Here is a 25,880-nt window from a genome sequence, read left to right as displayed (position 1 = left end):
CGTTTGATCAGAAGGCGGGGTACACCCTGGACAAGTCGCCATCTTATCACAGGGCCAACACAGATAGACAGACAACATTCACACTCACATTCACACACTATGGCCAATTTTAGTGTTGCCAATCAACCTATCCCCAGGTGAATGTTTTTGGCGGTGGGAGGAAGCCGGAGTACCCGGAGGGAACCCACGCAGTCACGGGGAGAACATGCAAACTCCACACAGAAAGAGGGGCAATGCAGCACCTGCAGTGAGCGAACTCGTCCAAAAGATGGGGCCATAGCACAGACTATACCACACATTGTCAGTGTCATTGCTTCGTTTTGTTTTTTAACTATTTGCATTATGGCTGTCAGCAAAAACCAATCCATATACTAGCCGCGTTTTGTAAGCCGCAGGGTTCGAAGTGGCTTATAGTCCGGAATACTCTGAGAAAAAGCTGGAGTAATAGTTTCATGATTGCAGCAAAATAGTGCAAATTAAAGAAATGCATGAAAGGTTGAAAAGTCAGCTGGTAGCACTGCAGCTGAGTCATCACTTTGGGCGTGTTTGTTTTGTCCTTCCTGCGCTCCCACAGGCTCACATATGTTACTTTGTCCTGCAGCCAGGAAGGGAGTCATGTGACCCGCGTCTGCATGCTTTATTATGACTCGTTTCCATCAACAAGAACTGTTCCACTCGGGGAGGCAGGTGAGACACGGTGTATTTATAACCTGTGTTAAAATGTACTTTATCCATGATTACAATCAGCTTTTGTTTCTTTTCTGAAGTAAAAATCACTAACTTTGCACATTCCATGATCACAAACCCGATATCAGGCTGCCAGTGCGCTGCCACAAAGCTTCCCAGCCCGCTTAGCACACTTAAACTTAGCAGTTTAAGTGCACTGCGCTTAGTCCTGAGTACACTGCATCCAGACGAGGCAATGGCGGGTACTTCCTCCCTGACTTAGCGCACAAGCAAGATAAAGACTACCTGAGTGCACTGTAAAGAGTATCCGAGTGTACTCAGCACTTTGCTGAGACTGAGGGCGTGGCTTACTGGCTGTTGTTTGTCAGCACGTCCCCATCAGGAACATTTTTACACCACGACTTTCTACACTGTACAAATTAGAATGTGTTTAATGGAAGTGTGACATCGTTAGTGGTGTAGTTACCTGCAACGTTATTTTGTTTTTCTTCCATGTTGGAAATAAAATGTTTTTTTAAAGGTTAAGGGAATGTGTGAATTAACTAATATTTGATCAATACAAATGTCCTTAATGAAATCATTAAAAAGGCACAGTCGTGTGTGTTTTTTTCTATCCCAATGGGACCAAAAACCTGACATTTCACTCACATGGGTCCAAAGCATTGGAAACTGCAGAAAATGGCCTCCTAATAGGACTTTTTTTTTTTTTAAAGTACCATGGAGGTCAATTTTCAGGTGTGTGATGTGTGTATGGCAAAGTGGTCAAACATAGGTACTGCAGTGTGTGTATTGATCCCTCTGTGTGTGTGTGTGTTCTTGTATTTCTACCCTTCTTGACAAGGAAAAGTAGCTTCCATATGAGGACCAGTGAACAAGTGAGAACATAAATCATGGTCCCAATACGGGAAACCATTGCATCTAATAGAGAATGTCTCATTTGCACCCCTGGTGGTGAAATCTATCAAAATTAGGGGGGTCCCAAAAAGGAGGGATCTTTCAAATTGACTCTCCAGCGACCCCAAAAAGGGACAAGCGGTAGGAAATGGATGGATGGATGGATGTGTGTCAAAATTTGAAGTGCTCCCCCTCTGGCCAACATATGTAATAACAAGTGTGTGTAAGAAATTGAAATGCGTTCCCTTTGATCTAAATTGATTTTTTTTTTTTTAAATATATATATATATATATATATATATATATATATATATATATATATATAGAGAGAGAGAGAGAGAGAGAGAGAGAGAGAGAGAGAGAGAGAGAGAGAGAGAGAGAGACATACTGTAATGACGAAGTAAATAATGAAGATAAAAAAACAATAAAAAAATAAAAAAATGAATGAAAAAAAGCTTACCTTTTTTATATTTACATAATAATAATAATAATAGATTTTATTTGTAAAAAGCACTTTACATTGAGTAAACAACCTCAAAGTTCTACAGTGTATTAAAATAAAAATATAATAAAAAATAAATAAAAATAAAAACTAGAACAGCCAAATAGCTGAAATTAGTATGCATATATATATTTTAAAAAAAGGCTTTTTTAAAAAGAAGGGTTTTTAAGCCTTTTTTAAAAGCATCCACAGTCTGTGGTGCCCTCATGTGGTCAGGGAGAGCATTCCACAGACTGGTAGCGGCGTATATTATACATTATACTATGTATAATATATACATAGTATGTATATATTATTAATGTTGTAAATACAAATCTTTATATATCTAGAAAGGGTGGTCATAAAGAGGTAGGTTTTTTTCAGAGGTCTCAAGAATGTTTGTGTGTGTGTGTGTGTGTGTGTGTGTGTGTGTGTGTGTGTGTGTGTGTGTGTGTGTGTGTGTGTGTGTGTGTGTGTGTGTGTGTGTGTGTGTGTGTGTGTGTGTGTGTGTGTGTGTGTGTGTGTGTGTGCGTACCTGCAGGGCACTGTTGAGGAAGCAGCTGTTCTGTCCCGGCTCGTTGCTCAGTCCTTTACTGGGAGCGATGGAGGTCACGGTGCGAGGCGTCAGCATTCCCTGCATCCCGCCACCTGTGACGCCTCCCGTCGCCGCGCCGACGCCCGCCCCCGCGCCTGCGCAGACGCCCGCCGCCAGGTAGTTCCTCTTCCAGGACATGATGGACGCCGGGCCGCCTCCCCGCTGCGCACGACCCCGGCGGGGATCAGCTCCCGAGCCTCCGTCGCGTCCAGGCGGCCATTGTGAAAGGCAGCCACTGCGCTTCGTGAATCAATGCGGTCAGGTCAGGGATCCCTCGTGTTTTCTTGAACGTCCGAAGGTGAAACTTACGTTCCAGCGGGGGAGAAAACTCCAACAGATTCCAGACTATTAAGGGCGCTGATGCTGGCTGATAAATACCCCTTTCATCCTGCCTGATGAACTTTGACCTCCTCTCAAAAGTCCTTCAGCTGCAGTTGACATACAAATGGGTCAGCCGGGTCAGAGGTCAGTGCAGACACTGGTGGGAGACACACACACACACACACACACACACACACACACACACACACACACACACACACACACACACACACACACACACACACACAAGGGTTGACGACACAGCCTTCAAAAGGCCTACAACTGACATCAAAGTCATCAATCAATGTTTACTTATATAGCCCTAAATCACGAGTGTCTCAAAGGGCTGCACAAACCACAACGACATCGAGATACCACATCAGGGCAAGAAAAAACTCAACCCAATGGGATGACAATGAGAAACCTTGGAGGGGACCGCAGATGTCGGAACCCACTTGTGGTAAATTAAGACCAGTGTCATGTGACTGCAAACTTGACACCTCATTGGCTGATTCTGAGACAGGATTGATTGCTTCAGTCATAATTTACCACAAGTGGGTCTTGCTTTTTGAAGCAGCAAATTTTTCTGCCTGAACTGAATTTTTCAGTTCTGAATTTTTATACACTGAATTCTAATACAGTGAATTTTCAAACAGTGAATTTTAAAAATTTTAATTTTAAAACACTGAATTTTTATACACTGACTTTTAAAACACTGTAATTTTAAACAATTAATTTTTAAACATTGAGTTTTCAAGCACTGAATTTTTGTACACTGAATTTTTAAAACAGTGAATTAAAAAAATTATAATTTTAAAACACTGAATTTTGAAACACTGATTTTTTATGCACTGAATTTTAAACACTGAATTTTCGAACACTAACTTTTTAAACAGTACATTTAAAAAAAAGAATTTTAAAACACTGATTGATCAAACACTGAATTTTTATGCACTGAATTTTAAGCAGTGAATTTTGAAACACTGAATTTTAAAACACAGATTTTTTTTTATGCACTGAATTTTAAAACACTGAATTTCACACATTGAATTTTGAAACACTCAATTTATAATAATAGTGAATAACAGTGAATTTTTAAAAATTGGATTTCAAAACACTGAATTTTGAAATTGAATTTTCGTACACTGAATTTTTAAACAGTGAATTTTTTCAAATTTAATTTTAAAAATACTGAATTTAGAATCACTGAATTTTCAAACACTGAATTTTCATAGACTACATTTTTAAACAACAGTAATTTTGAAACACTGAATGTTAAGACAATGACTTTGTATACACTGAATTTTAAAACAGTAATTTTTTACAAATTTAATTTTAAAATACTGAATTTTGAAACACTGAATGTTAAGACACTGACTTTGTATACACTGAATTTTAAAACAGTAATTTTTTACAAATTTGATTTTTAAACATTAAATTTTGATACACTGGATTTTTATACACTTTTTTAAACACAAGCTGACAATTTTTTTTCAATGAAATTGTCAGCATTATTTGATTAATCAGTTCACAAGATTCAAACGCAAAAAATTCAGTCACATAAATCCAATGTCCAAAAAAAGCTGTCTTATTAAAGACACACATTAAACTTCCATAAAGAAGAATTGGATGATATTGATTGAATAAAAGAAAGAAATCATCAAAAACATGTGAGAGCGTGAAGCAGTTGGAGCGTCGCACTGCTCGTCTGCACCGTACTGATACAGAGTACATCCATAACACCAGCCAAGGATGTTGAAATAAGATAGAGACGGCGGACATTTATCCATGAAAATATGGAGGAACTGCTGATGTTGTGTTTGACGGAGAAGCAGCTGGAGAGAAGTCCACTCTCCAAGATAAATACTGTACATTATCATTCATAAAACTACTGTACTTGTTTGTACTATGTTCTGTTGTTTTTCATACAGTATTCTAATAATCTAAAAGTTTTTCTTTTTAAAAGATGGTCAAATTGTGATGTTTTGGCACCGATTAAATTAATTTCAATGGCGGACATTGATGTGAGATATGAGCGTTTCAAGCTGGTTTAGCAATTAGCATGTCTTCTTGTCTGCTCCTGCTTGGTGTGTAACATGTTTAGCCTTCTCCTCCGGTGATAATAATACTTGCGAGGAATGTACTTTAACTGGCAGCTCAATTGGGTGCGTCCCTATTTTGAATAATTGTACAGTGGATAGTGGGAAAGGAGCGTGTTCGCGTGTGTGTGTACATGTGTGTGTGGTAGTGTGTGTGTGTGTGTTGTGGAGGTAAAGCACAGTTCAGAAGAGAGGGATTAGCGAGATGTGTCTGCACGGGATTAGTCTGTCTGCAGCTCCTCGGCTAACGGCGCGTCTCTAATTAGCAGCGGCGCGCTAGCAGCAGCTAACGAGGGCGGATTAACGCAGCACACATGACGAGCGCGCGCCCGCGATTAAAACGGCTCGGGAAACAAATGAGCCAGGCAGGATGGAGCTGGTGAGGAAGATCAAATTGAGGCCAATTATGGATATGAATATTATTGATGAACGTGGTGATTGTGTCCTCCTCGCCACACTATATCACAACTTGATGAAGTTCATTCAGTCACAAAATCCACAGCAGCAGATTAAGTTATTTCCTCAAACAAAAGCGCCAATAAGGAGTCAACATGCTTTTTGAACATTAGTATCAAATATTGGAGTTTGAAAGGCAAATTGAAACTGATTAGTGCTTTATTTGACTGAAAGGCACAATGTCAACTTAAATTCTATTCTACTTTGACTTCAAATACTGGATGATATCAGGCCTCCAATCTTAACTTTTTAAGGTCAAGGCAAGTGTTGCCTTAAAGGATATATATATATATATATATATATATATATATATATATATATATATATATATATATATATATTAGGGCTGCAACAACTAATCGATTAAATTGATTATAAAAATAGTTGGCGATTAATTTAGTCATCGATTCGTTGGATCTATGCTATGCGCATGCGCAGAGGCTACTTTTTTTTTCTTTTAATAAACTGCAACATTTACAAACAGCTGAGAAACAATAATCAAAATAAGTATGGTGCCAGTATGCTGGGTTTTTTTTTCAATAAAATACTGGAAAGGATAGAAATGTAGTTTGTCTCTTTTATCCGATTATTAATCGATTAATCGAAGTAATAATCAACAGATTAATTGATTATCAAATTAGTTGTTAGTTGCAGCCCTAATATACATATATATATATATATATTAGGGCTGCAACAACTAATCGATTAAATTGATTAAAATCGATTATAAAAATAGTTGCTGATTAATTTAGTCATCGATTCGTTGGATCTATGCTATGCGTTGGATCTATGCTATGCGCTTTTTTTTTTAAAAAATAAACCTTTATTTATAAACTGCAACATGTACAAACAGCTGAGAAACAATAATCAAAATAAGTATGGTGCCAGTATGCTGTTTTTTTTCAATAAAATACTGGAAAGGATAGAAATGTAGTTTGCCTCTTTTAAATGATAAATGGGTTATACTTGTATAGTGCTTTTCTACCTTCAAGGTACTCAAAGCGCTTTGACACTATTTCCACATTCACCCATTCACACACACATTCACACACACATTGATGGTGGGAGCTGCCATGCAAGGCGCTAACCAGCAGCCATCAGAGGCAAAGGGTGAAGTGTCTTCCCCAAGGACACAACGGACGTGACTAGGAAGGTAGAGATTGAACCCCAGTAACCAGCAACACTCCGATTGCTGGCACAGCCACTCTACCAACTTCGCCACGCCGTCCCTTTATCCGATTATTAATCGATTAATCAAAGTAATAATCGATTATCAAATTAATCGTTAGTTGCAGCCCTAATATATATATATATATATATATATATATATATATAGCCCTGTGATGAGGTGGCGACTTGTCCAGGGTGTACCCCGCCTTCTGCCCGATTGTAGCTGAGATAGGCTCCAGCACCCCCGCGACCTCAAAGGGAATAAGCGGTAGAAAATGGATGGATGGATGGATGGATGGATGTATGTATATATATATATATATATATATATATATATATATATATATATATATATATATATATATATATATATATATATATATATATATATATATATATATATATATATATATATATATATACATATATATATATGACCTACTCAGTGGCCTAGTGGTTAGAGTGTCCGCCCTGAGATCGGTAGTTTGTGAGCTCAAACCCCGGCCGAGTCATGCCAAAGACTATAACCATTACCTCCCTGCCTGACACTCAGCATCAAGGGTTGGAATTGGGGGTTAAATCACCAAAAATAATTCCCGGGCGTGGTTACCGCTGCTGCTCACTGCTCCCCTCACCTCCCAGGAGGTGATCACGGGTGATGGGTCAAATCCAGAGAATAATTTCACCACACCTAGTGTGTGTGTGACAATCATTGGTACTTTAACTTTAACTCACGTCACTCTTAAAGGAGCACACTCACACATGTTTTTATATTTTTACATAGATAAAAAAGACAGATTTCCGACTATAGACGGAAAAAAATCATATGTCATGTTTTTGCGGGTGACCCGCTTCCGCCCGGAGAAACACGAGTGATGATGTCACGACTAGGGGACGGCGTGGTGCAGTTGGGAGAGTGGCCGTGCCAGCAACCTGAGGGTTCCTGGTTCAATCCCCACCTTCTACCAACCTCGTCACGTCCGTTGTGTCCTTGAGCAAGACACTTCACCCTGAGTCGTGGTTAGGGCCTTGCATGGCAGCTCCCGCCATCAGTGTGAATGGGTGAATGTGGAAATAGTGTCAAAGCGCTTTGAGTACCTTGAAGGTAGAAAAGCGCTATACAAGTATAACCCATTTACTATCGTCGACACATAGAATCTTTGACAATACATATTTTATTGTCGACTAATCGTTGCAGCCCTAGTTCCCGTTCCGTCCGCGGACCAGCGACCAGCGAGGTCAAAGTCGGACGAAGGCAGCAAGATCACATGACACGTCACCCAGAGGGACAAGAGAGCCAATCTCGCAGCCACCACATCAGAACCCCTCAAGGCCCTGACTGCGCCTCCAAGTTCTGTCCGTAGAATTACTTGCGGTGGTCACAGGATGAGGGACAAAGAGAATCCCTGGTTGAGTCCGTCACCACTCATCTGTACGACACCTTGCCAGGATTGTGCTTTTTCAAACACCTGCAGAGACAGCGGACCAATCAGGGAGCTAGGAATGCTTCAGCTGGTGAGAGGTCATTTTCTCCCTCTCAGGCGGATCTGGCACTGAAGTAGTTATGCAACAAAAACGGCACACACACACACACGCTATAATCGCTTGTGATACGCCAGGCAGGCAGAGCGCCAGTGTCACGCAGTCGCTCTGCAAGGATTCCAGGAGTCCGGCATCTTCCGGGACCTCTGGGATTGTTTTGTACGGGCAGACAGCAGCCGGACTTCTTTCACTTTCTCTTTTGTCCGCAGGCCGCTGGTCCTCGATGGAGGCAGCGGCGCCTCAGCCAAGACAACGTTACAAGAAAGAAAGAGGACGTCACTTTCGCCCTGATCAATCCTGCCAGACTGAGTTGAGGGTGAATGAGAGAGAACACAAATTTAAAAGATGATTTCCTTTTCCCTCAGGACTATTTCAATAAATAACTATTTTCCTGTGAAAGTCTTAAAAGAGTGTTGGCAGACCTTCTGTGATTGGTGAACAACTGGGTCAGAACTAGTGCTGGGCCGATATTACAAAACCCAAATTCAGTGAAGTTGGCATTTTGTGTAAATGGTGAATAAAATCAGAATACAATGATTTGCAAATCCTTTCAAATTATATTCAATTGAATAGACTACAAAGACAAGATATTTAATGTTCTAACATCCATCCATCCATTTTTCTACCGCTTGTCCCTTTTGGGGTCGCGGGGGGTGCTGGAGCCTATCTCAGCTGCATTCGGGCGGAAGGCAGGGTACACCCTGGACAAGTCGCCACCTCATCACAGGGCCAACACAGATAGACAGACAACATTCACTCACATTCACACACTAGGGACCATTTAGTGTTGCCAATCAACCTATCCCCAGGTGCATGTCTTTGGAGGTGGGAGGAGCCTATCCCCAGGTGCATGTCTTTGGAGGTGTGAGGAAGCCGGAGTACCCGGAGGGAACCCACGCAGTCACGGGGAGAACCTGCAAACTCCACACAGAAAGATCTCGAGCCCGGGATTGAACTCAGGACTACTCAGGACCTTCGTATTGTGAGGCACATGCACTAACCCCTGTACCACCGTGCTGCCTCACTTTGTGACTTCAATAATAAATATGGCAGTGCCATGTTGCCATTTTTTTCCATAACTTGAGTTGATTTATTTTGGAAAACCTTGTTACATTGTTTAATGCATCCAGCGGGGCATCACAACAAAATTAAGGCATAATAATGTGTTAATTCCACGACTGTATACATCTGTATCTGTAATTAAGAGTTGGACAATATCGGAATATCGGATATCGGCAAAAAAGCAATTATCGGAAATCTCTAATTTCAACTCATTCAGAACATTCACTTCTTTTTTTTTTTTTAGCATTTTCAAAAATATTCACGCTTTTCCCGAAACTCCAAAATGTCCATGAAATGTCCCATTGAAATGAATGGGACATTTTTCAAAGCATTTCAGTTCATTTCAGTTGTATATATCGGTATCGGTTGATATCGGAATCGGTAATTAAGAGTTGGACAATATCGGAATATCGGATATCGGCAAAAAAGCCATTATTGGACATCTGTAGTCAGGGGCTATTAAAAAACAAAATGCGAGCCACAAATGGCCCCCGGGGCCGCGCTTTGGCCCCCACTGCACCACGTCAAAGTGTGAAGTGAAGTGAATTATATTTATATAGCGCTTTTTCTCTCGTGACTCAAAGTGCTTTACATAGTGAAACCCAATATCTAAATTACATTTAAACCAGTGTGGGTGGCACTGGGAGCAAATGGGTAAAGTGCAGTGGCGTGCGGTGACGTTCATGTCAGGTGAGGCACTGACTTTATCACAGTCAGATTTACAAACATATGAACCCTAAAGAGTATCTTATTCACAATTTGATTGGCAGCAGTTAACGGGTTATGTTTAAAAGCTCATACCAGCATTCTTCCCTGCTTGGCACTCAGCATCAAGGGTTGGAATTGGGGGTTAAATCACCAAAAAGGCACGGCGCCGCTGCTGCCCACTGCTCCCCTCACCTCCCAGGGGGTGAACAAGGGGATGGGTCAAATGCAGAGTACAAATTTCACCACTTAGTGTGTGTGTGACAATCATTGGTACTTTAACTTAACTTTAACTTTACACTTACAAACTGTAGCACACAATAAAGCACATTTAATTAAAAAAACGTTATTATGGTCTTACCTTTACTTATAAATGCGGGAGCGTTGTGAATGGATGAAATATGAAATCCCCGCTGCATTCTGCAGGTGTACCTAATGTTGTGTCCCTGTTCACGGCTCCTCCGGCGCGCCGCGCGAGCATTGTTGTTTTTGCACTTTTTGGCTTCTTGTTAAGTGACTTTTTTTGGGTGGATTCGGTCTTGCACGTGGAGGGTTTGGGTGTGGGCTTTGGTTGGTGTGGCTCTCCCGTCGGGCGATGCATTCTGCGGCGGGAGTGTTAACCGGCACCAGGAGGCGGGGTTATGAGACGAGCCTCACACAGTGTGTCTTGGCAGCAGTTTTATGATCGCTCAGCACTAAAAATACGTTACACACATACAGTTGTTGACAAAATACACTGTACATTATATACCTCAGCTAACTAAACTATGGAAATGTATAATATAATTCATATAGCAATACGGTCTCACTGCACAGCAGGCCAGCAGTTAGCCAAGTCATTGCGCACAATCCATGTTGAGGGCGAGGCACAACGCAGTGACGTGCCTCAACTGGCTGCTGACACCGCACCGTCTCTTCTCAGTATTTGAACGGCAAATGTGAAAATAAAAATAATCTAAAACTGGTGAAGTTAAATGGAAAATAACTTTAGTATAATCACTGGATACATATAACAATTTAATGTTTTTTTTTTCTTTTTACTTTTTTTTTCTTTCCATGATGGCAGGTGAGGCCGTGCCTCCCCTGCCTCTAGTGACTGCACGCCACAGGTAAAGTGTCTTGCCCAAGGACACAACGGAAGTGACTAGGATGGCGGAAGCGGGGATCGAACCCGGAACCCTCAAGTTGCTGGCACGGCCACTCTACCAACCGAGCTATACCGAAAACACAGATTTGTTGCCCTCTGCTGTGTGACGTCACGCACACGTTGCTGACGTCATCACGCAGATATTCTTTTTTTACAAATGCGTCACACTTTTTTTTTTTTTTGACACCGATGACGGCGCACAATAGCAGACCGCGTGAAAAAGACGCCGTTAAAGGTGAGGAATTTTTAAAAAACGGCTCTTTTTCTAACGGACTTCTCCGCGGAGCTTTTTTCGGCGCAGCACTGCGTCACTTCCAGCAAACTTCACCCACTACAAATTCAACATTTTAGTCCGCTTCGGCACACGTTCTCCCGCACGTTGTGTTTGCGGCGGCGCGGAGGCTTTTTTTTTTTTTTTTTTTAAACGTAACGCGAACCGGACTCGCGACTTTCAATGAATGAGGTATAACGGTCGCCGCGTTCAAACGTCCTCCGAGAGGCGGGAGAGAGGCTCGGCGGCTCACCTGAGGCAGGAGACCGGACGGGAGGCGGGAAGCTCGGCAAGAAGAAGTCATGTTAGCTTAGCTTGCCGTGTTAGCATTGTTGGAGAGGATGGAGCACCGGGAGGGGGGAGGGGCTACTACCTGAGGCTCGAGCACGACGACGCGAGTGCGCGCATGGATGTCAGCATGCGTGTGTGTTTACATGTTGCACTCCGCTAACACGGAAGATAAATAATAGACTAAATACGAGGAAATAATGCTAAACATATCTGACAACTGAACAACATGACTTTTCTAGTAAATGCATGTACTATAATATTACATGATGTATCACATTTACTACGTCCTTAAAGGGGAAGTGCACTTTTGGGGGAAATCACAATCCTTACAACAGTGTTTTTCAACCACTGTGCCGCGGCACAGATGATCTAATTTCACCTATTTGGGTTAAAAATATTTTTTGCAAACCCATCCATCCATCTTCTTCCGCTTATCCGAGGTCGGGTCGCGGGGTCAGCAGCCTAAGCAGGGAAGCCCAGACTTCCCTCTCCCCAGCCACTTCGTCCAGCTCTTCCCGGGGGATCCCGAGGCGTTCCCAGGCCAGCCGGGAGACATAGTCTTCCCAACGTGTCCTGGGTCTTCCCCGTGGCCTCCTACCGGTCGGGCGTGCCCTAAACACCTCCCTATGGAGGCGTTCGGGTGGCATCCTGACCAGATGCCCGAACCACCTCATCTGGCTCCTCTCGATGTGGAGGAGCAGCGGCTTTACTTTGAGCTCCTCCCCAGATGGCAGAGGTTCTCACCCTATCTCTAAGGGAGAGCCCCGCCACCCGGCGGAGGAAACTCATTTCGGCCGCTTGTACCCGTGATATTGTCCTTTCGGGTCATAACCCAAAGCTCATGACGGTAGGTGAGGATGGGAACGTAGATCGACCGGTAAATTGAGAGCTTTGCCTTCCGGCTCAGCTCCTTCTTCACCACAACGTATCGATACAGCGTCCGCATTACTGAAGACGCCGCCCCGATCCGCCTGTCGATCTCACCATCCACTCTTCCCTCACTCGCCAGAAATAAACAAAAGGTGAGTGTCCCTAAGAAAAGGCATTGAAGCTTAGGGAAGGCTATGCAGAATGAAACTAAAACTGAACTGGCTACAAAGTAAACAAAAACAGAATATATATATATATATATATATATATATATATATATATATATATATATATATATATATATATATATATATATATATATATATATATATGTACAAATATGTATATATATGTATATATATACATATATATAATATATTTATATATGTACATTATATATGTACAAATATGTTTATATATATATATATATATATTTATTTATATATATATATATATATATATATATATATATATATATATATATATATATATATATATATATATATTTATATAATTGTTTTTTTCGTCAAAAGTATGGAAGCAAGGTTGGTTGCATGAACAAAGGCACTCGTTCTCTGGTAACCGAGCAACGCAGGAAGTGATCACTGATCAGTGGGCGTGACACGCTAACAGCCAATCAGGTAGCAGTATCAACTATCAGGTTTGGTTGATTCTTTGCATGGAGTGAGAAGAGAATGTAAAATGAAGAAATTGTGAATAAAAGAGGAAAAAGTCACAGTTTTTGGATGTTTTTCAAGGGACCGTGTATAGTCCGACCAATGTGGTCTGTAAATGACGCAAGGCGAGACTGCTAACACCCCACCACCTTAGCCGCGTCTCACCCTTTAGAGCACAGCCGTAACTTCCTGCCACTAAACCTGCAGAAAATAGTTCCTCTCAGGTTTCTCCATGTTGACATTTTCACACTTTGCACTATTTTCTTACACTTTACAAAGCATTTCTTACATATTCCTTCACAATAAGAGCGTATTGTTTAGTGTTCAATGTGATTTTAATATTTTGTCGACATTGTTTGAGATGCTTATGACCGAAAGGACAAGATCACGAGAACAAGCGGCCGAAAGGAGTTTCCTCCGCCGGGTGGCGGGGCTCTCCCTTAGAGATAGGGTGAGAAGCTCTGTCATCCGGGAGGAACTCAAACTAAAGCCGCTGCTCCTACACATGGAGAACAGCCAGATGAGGTGGTTTGGGCATCTGGTCAGGATGCCACCCGAACGCCTCCCTAGGGAGGTGTTTAGGGCACGCCCGACCGGTAGGAGGCCACGGGGAAGACCCAGGACACGTTGGGAAGACTATGTTTCCCGGCTGGCCTGGGAACGCCTCAGGATCTGGAGCTGGACCAAGTGGCTGGGGAGAGGGAAGTCTGGGCTACCCTGCTTAGGCTGCTGCCCCCGCGACCCAACCTCGGGTAAGCGGAAGAAGATGGATGGATGGATGTTTGAGATGCTTGCGTTAAGATTTCCTTTCTGCCGTGATAGTTGAGGGATTATAATCACAGGAAGTTACATTTCAAATGATCCATCCATCCACCCATTTTCTACCGCTTGTCCCGTTCAGGGTCCCGTGGGTGCTGGAGCCTATACCAGCTGCATTTCAAATTAAATATATTTTAATCCTGCTCCTTATTTTCCACAGGTCATAAAAATATCAATAATTATCGATATCAAACACTGATATCGTGATACAGTTTTCAATCCTAATTACATTTTCAAACACTGTATTCATGTATACCATAAGCATAAAAGTTGTTTTGGAGTAAGGAGATTTGTCGCAAACAAACTACTACAGTTTTGTAAGGTCAACACAGAATTATAACTGAACTAAATATTGTATCAATTAAATATATTTGATAAGGGACAAGCGGTAGAAAAATGGATGCAGGACGGAGGGATGAATCTTCCTGCATCATATTCTCCAAACGCTCACTGTGTTTACACTGAGGCGGTCACGTGACCCGCGCATATGACACGGGGGCGTGCGCGTTTGGATGACTGCAGGAGCAAACATTACAGGTGTGAGGATGATGTCATCCAGGAAGTGCGTCAATCGCTCACTTTCACCGGCAGATCCAGCAGCCCCATCATACACACAGTATATATATATATACACACATATATATGTGTATACATACACATAGTATAGGTACAGTAGGAAGAGCTAACGTTGTGACGTCATGCTAATGAAGTGCACAATTAGCGTCCATTAAATGGCGGAAGTTCGCGTCGCGTTAGTTATTGTGTTTCACTTACTTTGGCGGGAAAGGAGTCCTCTTCCAAGTCTCCGTGGTCCCGTCTCCCAGGTGACGCGTGCGCGGAATGACATCATCCTCATTTTTTGCGCGTACACCTGACGCCGCGTGCCCGCCCCTGCCTGAGGCGGACACTTCCGGGATCTCTTAAAGGGGCAACGCGTGCGTCTGCGCAGTCCTCCAGGTAATTAGAGGATTTGATATTATTCACTCGAATATGATCACTTTTTTTTTTTTTTAAATCCTCCACAAAGATGACGACGCTATTTTTGTTTGATATGAGCTTTTATGACGTCACACTTTTGGTCACCAGTTTGCTGCGTTTGTTATGTGGTCATTATTGTCTAGACGCGCGCGCGCGCGCACACGGTCACGCGCGTTTAACAACAGCTCATTTCAGGACCGTTTCCCATAGCGACGCGGCTGAGCCTGGTTGCCAAGGCGACAGAGTGACGCAAAAGCTGGCAGACAGAGAATCAACGGGTCAAAGGTCAGTCAGTCTCCGGGGAGGGGGGGTCATCTAGCGGGGGTCAAAGGGCCACACATCTGTGTTTGTGACGTCATGTTTGTCAAAACAACATGGCGTTCTTAATAAACCCAGGTCGGACTGTGACGTCATGCACATAGCGGCTTTGCCATCGCCATGGCGACGGTGTGGGCGTGTCTGGTGCCGCCGAGACCTGAAGTCCATTTCCTTTATCTTACAAAATAAGAGCTGCTTCTTTTTTGTTAAACAACTTCCTGCTCTGACACTTCTTCACACAGTCAAACTGGATTTTTGTTTAACCCCAAAAGGGACAAGCAGTAGAAAATGGATGGATGGATGGTCTACATCAAATTGTACAAAATGATCAAATGTAAGAATGCTGTAAAGCTACCATGCTAACGCTAGCATGAGCTAATTTGTATTTATTTTTAAAAATTAACCTGTGAGTCATATAACTTGGTGCGCGTTACACATGCCAATTGCTAGGATGCTAACATTAGCATGCTAACTTTTTGATAATTTTGCAACCTGGTCATAAAACTTGGTACTTGACATACGTTAACTTTTAACACGCTAACATCAACATGCTAACTTTTTGAGCCAATTTTGCCACAATAAACCTCCGCCATATAACTTGGTACGTTACACATGCCAATTGCTAGAATGCTAACCTTAACATGCTAACTTTTTGATAATTTTGTAACCTAGTCATAAAACTTGGTACTTGACATGTTAACTTTTAGCACACTAACGTTAACTTGCTAACTTTTTGAGCCAATTTTGCCGCTCTAAACCTCAGTCATATAACTCGGTACTTGACATACGTTAACTTTTAGCACGCTAACGTTAACATGCTAACTTTTTGAGCCTTTTTTGCCACTATAAACCTCAGTCATATAACTTGGTACGTGACACATGCCAATTGCTAGAATGCTAACATTAGCATCCTAACTTTTTGATAATTTTGCAACCTGGTCATATAACTTGGTACTTGACATACGTTAACTTTTAGCACGCTAACGTTAACATGCTAACTTTTTGAGCCAATTTTGCCACTATAAACCTCAGTCATATAACTTGGTACTTGACATACGTTAACTTTTAGCACGCTTACGTTAACATGCTAACTTTTTGAGCCAATTTTGCCACTATAAACCTCAGTCATATAACTTGGTACGTGACACATGCCAATTGCTAGAATGCTAACATTAGCATGCTAACTTTTTGATAATTTTGCAAACTGGTCATAAAACTTGGTACTTGACATACGTTAACTTTTAGCACGCTAACGTTAACATGCTAACTTTTTCAGCCAATTTTGCCACTATAAACCTCAGTCATATAACTTTGTACTTGACATACGTTAACTTTTAGCACGCTTACGTTAACATGCTAACTTTTTGAGCCAATTTTGCCACTATAAACCTCAGTCATATAACTTGGTACGTGACACATGCCAATTGCTAGAATGCTAACATTAGCATGCTAACTTTTTGATAATTTTGCAAACTGGTCATAAAACTTGGTACTTGACATACGTTAACTTTTAGCATGCTAACGTTAACATGCTAACTTTTTGAGCCAATTTTGCCGCTCTAAACCTCAGTCATATAACTTTCTATGTGACATATGCTAACTGTTGGCATGTTAACATAATCATGCTAACATTTTTGGATAATTTTGCAACCGTTTGCACCAGCCATATAACTTGGTCCTCGACATACGCTAACTGTTGGCATGTTAACATTGACATGCTAACTTTTTTTTGACAGTTTACACCTCAAGTCATATAACTTGGTACTTGTCAGCATGCTAATGTTAACATGCTAACAATTTTTTTTGCCAATTTTGCCATCGTACACCTCTGTCATATAACTACCTGTAGCTGACATATGTTAGCTACATCAGCATGCTAACTTTTTCACCATTTTTTTCTGCCGGCCGTGCATTCAGTCATTTAACTGTATGCGACATATGTTAACTTTTAGCATGCTAAGTGTTTTTTTATTTTAATTATAATTTTGCAACACCAGTCATATAACTTGGTACTTAACATAACTTTTAGCATGCTAATAGTAACGTGCTAACTTTTTTAGCCAATTTTACTGTCATGTACGCAGTCATAACTGCACGTGACATATGGTAACTGTTAGCATGCTAACTTTTTTTAGCCATTTTTTTCTGGCGTACACCTCGGTCATGTAACTTGGTACGGGACATATGCTAACTGTTTGAACGTTAGCGCAACTCTAAAATGCTAACTTTTTTTGGATCATTTTGCAACCGTTTACATTAGTCATATATAACTTGGACGTACGCTAACTGTCAGCATGCTAGTGTTAACATGATAACTTTTTTAGCCAATTTTGCCGTAATAGACATTTGACATATAACTAACTGTACCTGACATGTTAGCTACATCAGCATGCTAACTTTTTTAGCTAATTTTGCCGCCATACACCTCAGTCATGCAACTGTACGTGACATTATGTTAACTGTTAGCATGCTAACATCATCATGCCAACTTTGCCGCCGTACACCTTAGAGTCATACAACTCGGTACGTGACATACGCTGTTAGAACGCTAACGTAAGCCTACCGCCATTAGCATGCTAGCTTTGCAGCTGTACATCTCAGCTTCATATAACTTGGTACACAAAACACGCTAACCGACAGAATACTTTTACTCTGAAAGCCGCATCATCATAGCATACTTCCTTTTTACCTTATCAGTATTAGAACAATGAGGCTGTATTCCTTTCTGGGCAAGGTGGGGGCTGTTTTCGTATTCAATAAGTTGTCTCTTTCCGTCTGGCTTTCAGACCGCTTCTAGATGCCGCTGTTTACGGACTGTAGGACTGGTCTCCTAAAGCTTTAGTAAAACTTGATAATATTCCTACTCTGTCTTGATGGTCCTTCTTACTCAACATATATGTCATCTGAAAGAACTTGGGATTGACCAGTGACTTTAATTCCCGGAGAGGAAGACTGGTCAGACGCAACAGTTCCCAGAAGGAAACAGAAAGACTTTTGTTTTTAAAAGTGTGTCATTCTAAAGAGTAAAATTTTATCATACGATTTATGAATTATTCCAGTAAAAAGGCAGAAACAAAACAGCTAAAAGTGAAATGTTTTCTGTCCTGCTGTCAGTTTGTTTGTGGACTTGTATGCTGCTCCTGCTCCTGTGTCCAGAACCAGAACCAGAACCAGGAGCAGAAGCGTCTCCTCGTCTTCCCGCTACTCAAAGTTCTCCAGGACGGGGTCGTGACCCGTCTCCTTGAGGAAGCGCAGCAGGTCTTGCGGCCGCAGCCCCATGGTGGCGCTGTTGGTCATGGGGTGGAAGAAGACCATTTGGTGTCCTCCTTCCAGCAGGTCCTGGTCCAGGACCAGCGTGACGCTCTGGTCCTTGTCGAAGAGCAGAGCCAGAGCCGTGGCACAGCCCTGACCCACCTGAACACACAACAAGCTTTAAAACAAATATATATGTATACACAGCTATATAAATGATAAATAATATTAATATCAATAATATAAATAATCAAATACATAATTATAATATCAAAATCTTTGTAAACTTAAAAAAAACAACTGAGTGTATAAATTATATACATTGTACATATTGTTAAAATCTAGATATACATATACACACACACACACACAAATATATACTGTGTGTATAAACTATATACATGTAAATACATATTAATTTTGAATAAATATACGTAAATCAACTGAATTAAAAAATAAATACAATATAAATACTAAAGACCCATAAATTAACTAAATGTATATCAACACAATATAGAGTATGTAAATAATTTAATAATATAATTAATACATACAAACAAAAAAATATTCATAATTTGCGGAATTTTTTTTTTTACAAAATTCTAATAGTGTATAAATAATATTCATGTAAATTATACAAAATGTTAAAATCTCTCTATACACACATATATGTGTGTATATATATATAATTAAATAATATACAAATAATACATATTGTTGAATGAATATACATAAATCAACTGAATGAAAATGTAATACATATAATATAAATCTTAAATATACATAAATCAACTAAATACATATCAATACAATATAGAGTATGTAAATAATTTAAAAAAATAATACAAACAAATAATACAAAACAAATGTATGTGTTAGTCAATCAAATAACCAAAATATTATAAAAATGTAATATATGTATACATATAAATACATATCAGTAAAATATAAATATACATAAATCCACTAAATAAATAAAAATATAGAGTATGTAAAAATACTATTGTAATGTATTCAAATAATAAATATAAGACAAATGGAATAATCATAACATCAAAAAATTACATTTAAATAATGTAATAATATAATTAATACATACAAGTAATGAAATTTTTTTTAAAAATCATAAGTTGTGGAAAAAAATTGTTTACAAAATTCCAATAGTGTAGAAATAATATTCATATAAATTATACATGATGTTACAATATCTCTACACACACATATGTATATATATATATATATATATATATATATATATATATATATATATATATATATATATATATATATATATATATATATATATATATATATATATATATATATACAGTGTATACATTTAATAATATATAAATAATACATATTAATGTTAAACATACATAAATCAACTGAATAAAAATGTAATACATATTATATAAATCTTAAATATATGTAAATCAACTAAATAAAATAAATATAATCTAAATCTTAAATATACATAAATCAACTAAATACATATCAATGCAATAGAGTGCAAATAATTTAAATATAATACATACAAATAATAGATACACAAAAATGTATGTGTAAATCAATCAAATAAACCAAATATTTAAAAAATTTAAATACTATTTTTTGTAAAAATGTAATATATGTATAAATATTATAAATATAAATAATACATATCAGTAAAATATAAATATACATAAATCAACTAAATAAAAAATATATAATGCACTAAATAGACATAAATCAAACTAAATACAAATTGATCCAATATAGAGTATGTAAATAATACTAATGTAATTAATATATTCAAATAACAAATACAAGACAAATGTAATAATCATAATATCAAAAATTACATGTAAATCCAATGTAATTAAGACATGCAAATAATGAAAATAAAAAATAATCATATAATTTGTTAAAAAAAATTGTTTACAAAATTATAATAGTGTAGAAATAATATTCATATAAATTATACATGTTAAAATCTCTCTATACACACATTTCTATGTGTATATATATATACACATGTATATATATATATATATATATATACACACACACGTGTATAAATAATTAAATAATATACATATTAATGTTAAATATACATAAAATCAATCAAATATAAAATATTTAAAAAATGTAAATACAATTTTTTAAATAAAAATCTATGTATAAATATTATAAATATAAAATATACATATCAGTATAATATAAATATACATAAATCCACTAATTTAAAAAATATATAATACACTAAATAGATAATCGATAATACAAATTAATCCAATATAGAGTATGTAAATAATACTAATAAATATATTTTTTAAATTAAATAAATAAATAAATATATATTCACACACACACACACATATATATAAGTATATAATGTATAAATAATAAATATTAATGTTAAATAAATATACATAATGCAACTGAATTTATATCCCTGGACGAGCCATTGGTTGTGGTTGAGGAGGAGTGACACCAGCTGGGCTGCTAAGGCTAACACCTAATGGGACACACACACCCAGGGATTTGATCACCCTGGGGTGGGCCCTTCCTCAGCGGAGGGTGTCTTGTGGTAAGCCGGGCCGAAACACCCCGTGACGCTGGGGCACACAACTGAAGATGTGTCCCAATGGTGGAAAAGCCTCCCAGCAGTGTCCCCTAGCCTCACTTAGGTATGCGGTCAGGTGCAAGCCTGGCTCAGGGAGGAGGACGTCCCTGCCATGCAGAGTCCCCAGGGATTGTACCAACTAGTCCTTTCAACAAATTATAAATGTCAATAAAATATTTAAATTAGATGAAATAACTTTTGTCATTTTCCACACAACCTTGAGTTTGTCCAACATGGTGGCCTCGTCTGCGAAGCGAAGGTTTCCACTGCCCACGCCAAGCTTCTTGGCCAGGTCGTTGAGGTTGACCTGCAGGGCAACAGAGAGCATCAGTCAGGCGGCCATGTTGTGTTGGGGCGGGGCTGTAGTCCGTGGTCACCTGGCGGTCATGGCGTGCAGACACCAACCACAAACTTTTCTTCTTCTTGTCCTTCAGGAAAAGATTCTTGGTGACCACGCCATCAACGTCCTGAAGGTGCGGCATCATCTCCTCCACTGTATACACCTGACACACAAAATAACACACACACTTTTCTTCTGCACTTATTCAAACTTCAAACCGATGTCATGGGTGCCCCCTGACAGTCGTCATTACGCCAAACATGAATCCAAACAGACTTTTCATCACACAATTTGGGGTTGCAGAGCAGCTTTTTTGCGTACAAAAGTATTGTACCTACAATGTTATTTTACATACAATATTATTTTACATACAATGTTATTTTAAATACAATATTATTTTACCTGCAATGTTATTTTACATACAATATTATTTTTCATACACTTATTTTATATACTATATTTTACATGCAATATTATTTTACATACAATGTAATTTTACGCACAATATTATTTGACATACACTGTTATTTTATATATAAAATCATTTTACATACAATGTTATTTTAAATACAATATTATTTTACGTACAATATTATTTTACCTGCAATGTTATTTTACATACAATGTTATTTTTCATACACTTATTTTGTATACAATATTATTTTACATGCAATATTATTTTACATACAATGTTATTTTACATACAATGTTATTTTACGCACAATATTATTTGACATACAATGTTATTTTACATACAATATTATTTTACATGCAATATTATTTTACATACAATGTTATTTTACATACAATGTTATTTTACGCACAATATTATTTGACATACAATGTTATTTTACATACAATATTATTTTACGTACATATTGCTTTAAATACAATGTTTTTGACAAAAAATAACAGAAGTATAAATTAATAATAATACATATTGCGTACTAGCGATTGCACTTTGTATAGATTAAAAAAACATAACAAAAAACCTGTATGTATGAATGTAAATAATATTAATGTATATGTAAATAAATCAAATAATTATAACATCAAAAATATAATGTGTAAATAAATGTAATAAAAATCCCCAAAATAAAATATATTTAAATAATATAATTAAAAATGATACATATTATTGTTAAATAAATATAGATGAATCACGTAAAAAAAAATCAATGAAATATGTATATATATAAAATATAATTGAATAAAAATAATAATCATTTTTACAATTTTGAACACAACCTTCAACTTTCCAAGCTTCTTGGCGAGATAAATGTAGATAATAAATGTCATTGTTAAATAAATATAAATACATCAACTGGACACATAAATATCAATAAAATGTGTCACATATACAAAATAAAGTTGAATACAAAAAATCATCCACTGTGGTAAAAAGTGAACAAACCAGAAAGGTTCTTAAATAATAATTATTATTAACTGCATCCTGACATGCAAAAAGGAAACACTTTAAACTAAAACTTGTTTAAGTCAAAGCCAGATTTTAAGAAAAAATAATAATTATTTTTTACTTGCAAAGAAAGTGAAATGTAATTTTGGCATTTGGATTTAATTCGTAGTAAAATAAAACAACACAATCGGCACAGGATCTGAACAACACAATAAAAGTATTTTCTTTCAAAAGCCAAACGTTAATAATCGCGTTGTGGTTTCACAAAAAGCAGATTAATGATCAAATATTTTCATTAGAGTCGTCGATGTTGAAGGTAGTTGCAGTTTGAAGGCACTAGAGGGCAGTAGAGTCACGTGTCAGGATGTTGTCACATTTAAAAGCAACACAACGCTGTTATTCAGTTGATATTATGTCAAATATTTATTATTATTCGAATATCGCAATCATCGTAACTTGCTTCGAATACCAAAAATCTCATTAAATGATTAAATGACTTCGCCACTGCCCGCCGGTAAGAATGTTGACATTGAAATACAAGATAATAAATGTTACCGGTGGATGATCCACGCAACTCGTCTGGATGTTTAAAGTTTCCAAATGTTTCTGCAGTTCTGCCCGCAGATCCTCCGACATGTTGCATGAATTAAATAATCCACAAAACACTGAAATAGTTGAAAAAGTAGACAGAACGTGTCAACTTGCAGAAACAGCTGTTTGCTTCCTGCTTTTTCTTCTTCGTTTTCCGTTTCTTCTTCGTTTGCTTGACCTTCGCTTCCTCCTGCACGACAGCCACCTGCTGGACACCTGCCGCCACTGTACAACTTTATTGTGTGAACGCTATATGGTTTCTACCATAGATATCGTATAAGGGCACGCAGCATGGAGCTCTACTGCCTACTGACGCTGACGAGACGCGGGGCCGCCATCTTGGAGTGGTGATCCACTCCACTCAGTGCAATTCATTTGGCAGGAGCAATGAACTGTCAGCGCATTTCATTCATCTTACCTCACTGAATACCACTGATTTTCACGCGGTTTTTTGTTAACGTTTAGCTATGATAAAGGACACATGTTTTATTATTCATAGTTTGCTTAACAGTAATAGAATATTCTTATACGCTATAAGTGACCAGACGTCCGAGATCAAAACTGGGAATATAATCCCAGAGAAGGGGGAAACAAATGGTCAGCTATTTTTAAGTTGAAGAAACAATATGATTAGGTTATATATACATGTGTATACCCTACATAAAAAAATTATCAATACATTAGATATGATTGATTGATTGATTGATTGATTGACACTTTTATTAGTAGATTGCACAGTACAGTACATATTCAGTACAATTGACCACTAAATGGTAACACCCGAATACGTTTTTTAACTTGTTTAAGACGAGGTCCACGTTAATCAATTCATATCTATATATTTTAGGGACCTATAGACCACTGGTTCTTAACCTGGGTTCGATCGAACCCTAGGGGTTCGGTGAGTCGGCCTCGGGGGTTCGACGGAGCCTCCGCCGCGGAGGTCGAGACACACCCGACTCATCGTGTAAATAAAAACTTCTCTCTATCGGCGTATTATGGATACCCCCAAACAATGTTCCCTCTAATTTTCCATATGCTTGAGCAAACGCAAAAACTCCTTGAGCATTCAGTGGAGCACATGTGAGCGACGTCAGACGTGCACATGCACTGTGGCCTCACCAGCAGCACACCAGTCCCAAACCTGACTAACAAGTTCAATGTTTTATTATCATAGATAGATAGATAGATAGTACTTTATTGATTCCTTCAGGAGAGTTCCCTCAGGAAAATTAAAAATAATCCGTAAAATAAAAATAATAATAAAAATAAAATAAAATAATAAATAAATAAAATAAAAATAATAATCAAATGACAGCAGTCATTTCCATGAGATTAGTTTCTAATATAAGTGTTTTGTACGGAGCCCCTAAAGCAGGGGTCACCAACCTTTTTGAAAGCAAGAGCTACTTCTTGGGTACTGATTAATGCGAAGGGCTACCAGTTTGATAAACACTTAAATAAATTGCCAGAAATAGCCAATTTGCTCAATTTACCTTTAACTTTATGTTATTATTAATAATTAATGATATTTACACTTAATTGAACGGTTTAAAAGAGGAGAAAACAAGAAAAAAATGACAATTAAATTTTGAAACATAGTTTATTTTCAATTTCGACTCTTTAAAATTCAAAATTCAACCGAAAAAAAGAAGAGGAAAAACCAGCTAATTCGAATCTTTTTGAAAAAATAAAAAAAATAATTTATGGAACATCATTAGTAAATTTTCCTGATTAAGATTAATTTTACAATTTTGATGACATGTTTTAAATAGGTTAAAATCCAATCTGCACTTTGTTAGAATATATAACAAATTGGACCAAGCTATATTTCTAACAAAGACAAATCATTATTTCTTCTAGATTTTCCAGAGCAAAAATTTTAAAAGAAATTCAAAAGACTTTGAAATAAGATTTAAATTTGATTCTACAGATTTTCTAGATTTGCCAGAATAATTTTTTTGAATTTTAATCATAATAAGTTTGAAGAAATGTTTCACAAATATTCTTCGTCGAAAAAACAGAAGCTAAAATGAAGAATTAAAATAAAATGCATTTATTATTCTTTACAATAAAAAAAATAAATTTACTTGAACATTGATTTACATTGTCAGGAAAGAAGAGGAAGGAATTTAAAAGGTAAAAAGGTAAATGTGTTTAAAAATCCTAAAATCATTATAAGGTTGTATTTTTTCGCTAAAATTGTCTTTCTGAAAGTTATATGAAGTAAAGTAAAAAAAAAAAAAAGAATTTATTTAAACAAGTGAAGAGCAAGTCTTTAAAATATTT

The 25,880-nt window shown here is 37.8% G+C and overlaps 2 protein-coding genes across 8 annotated transcripts in view; both read right to left on the bottom strand.

The window, feature by feature from the left end:
* The window catches only part of LOC133657764 (inactive ubiquitin carboxyl-terminal hydrolase 54-like), a 48,439-nt gene extending 33,450 nt beyond the window's left edge, over positions 1 to 14,989 (bottom strand). For 2 of the 7 annotated variants that reach the window (XM_062059466.1, XM_062059472.1), the window contains exons 1-3: positions 11,684 to 12,078; positions 2,967 to 3,135; positions 2,598 to 2,892 (exon numbers count right to left, since the gene is read on the bottom strand). In XM_062059466.1, the coding sequence (XP_061915450.1) occupies positions 2,598 to 2,795 (198 nt within the window). In that variant the 5' untranslated portion in view covers positions 2,796 to 2,892; positions 2,967 to 3,135; positions 11,684 to 12,078. Of the gene's footprint in view, positions 1 to 2,597; positions 2,893 to 2,966; positions 3,136 to 11,683; positions 12,081 to 14,861 lie in introns of those variants that run through there. The other 5 variants (XM_062059469.1, XM_062059467.1, XM_062059473.1 and 2 more) reach the window with 5 other exon arrangements.
* Positions 14,990 to 18,293: 3,304 nt separating this feature from the next.
* LOC133656960 (prolyl-tRNA synthetase associated domain-containing protein 1-like) lies at positions 18,294 to 23,787 on the bottom strand. Its single transcript, XM_062057848.1, has 4 exons — positions 23,556 to 23,787; positions 21,621 to 21,746; positions 21,461 to 21,550; positions 18,294 to 18,797 (listed from the first exon to the last, which is right to left on the bottom strand). The coding sequence occupies exons 1-4, from the start codon at positions 23,634 to 23,636 to the stop codon at positions 18,585 to 18,587; spliced, it is 510 nt and encodes a 169-aa protein (XP_061913832.1). The 5' UTR covers positions 23,637 to 23,787; the 3' UTR covers positions 18,294 to 18,584.
* Positions 23,788 to 25,880: the final 2,093 nt, after the last annotated feature.

This window comes from Entelurus aequoreus, linkage group LG09, assembly GCF_033978785.1.
Source record: "Entelurus aequoreus isolate RoL-2023_Sb linkage group LG09, RoL_Eaeq_v1.1, whole genome shotgun sequence".
NCBI classification, from domain to species: domain Eukaryota; kingdom Metazoa; phylum Chordata; class Actinopteri; order Syngnathiformes; family Syngnathidae; genus Entelurus; species Entelurus aequoreus.
This window is presented reverse-complemented; position numbering and strand designations above follow the sequence as displayed.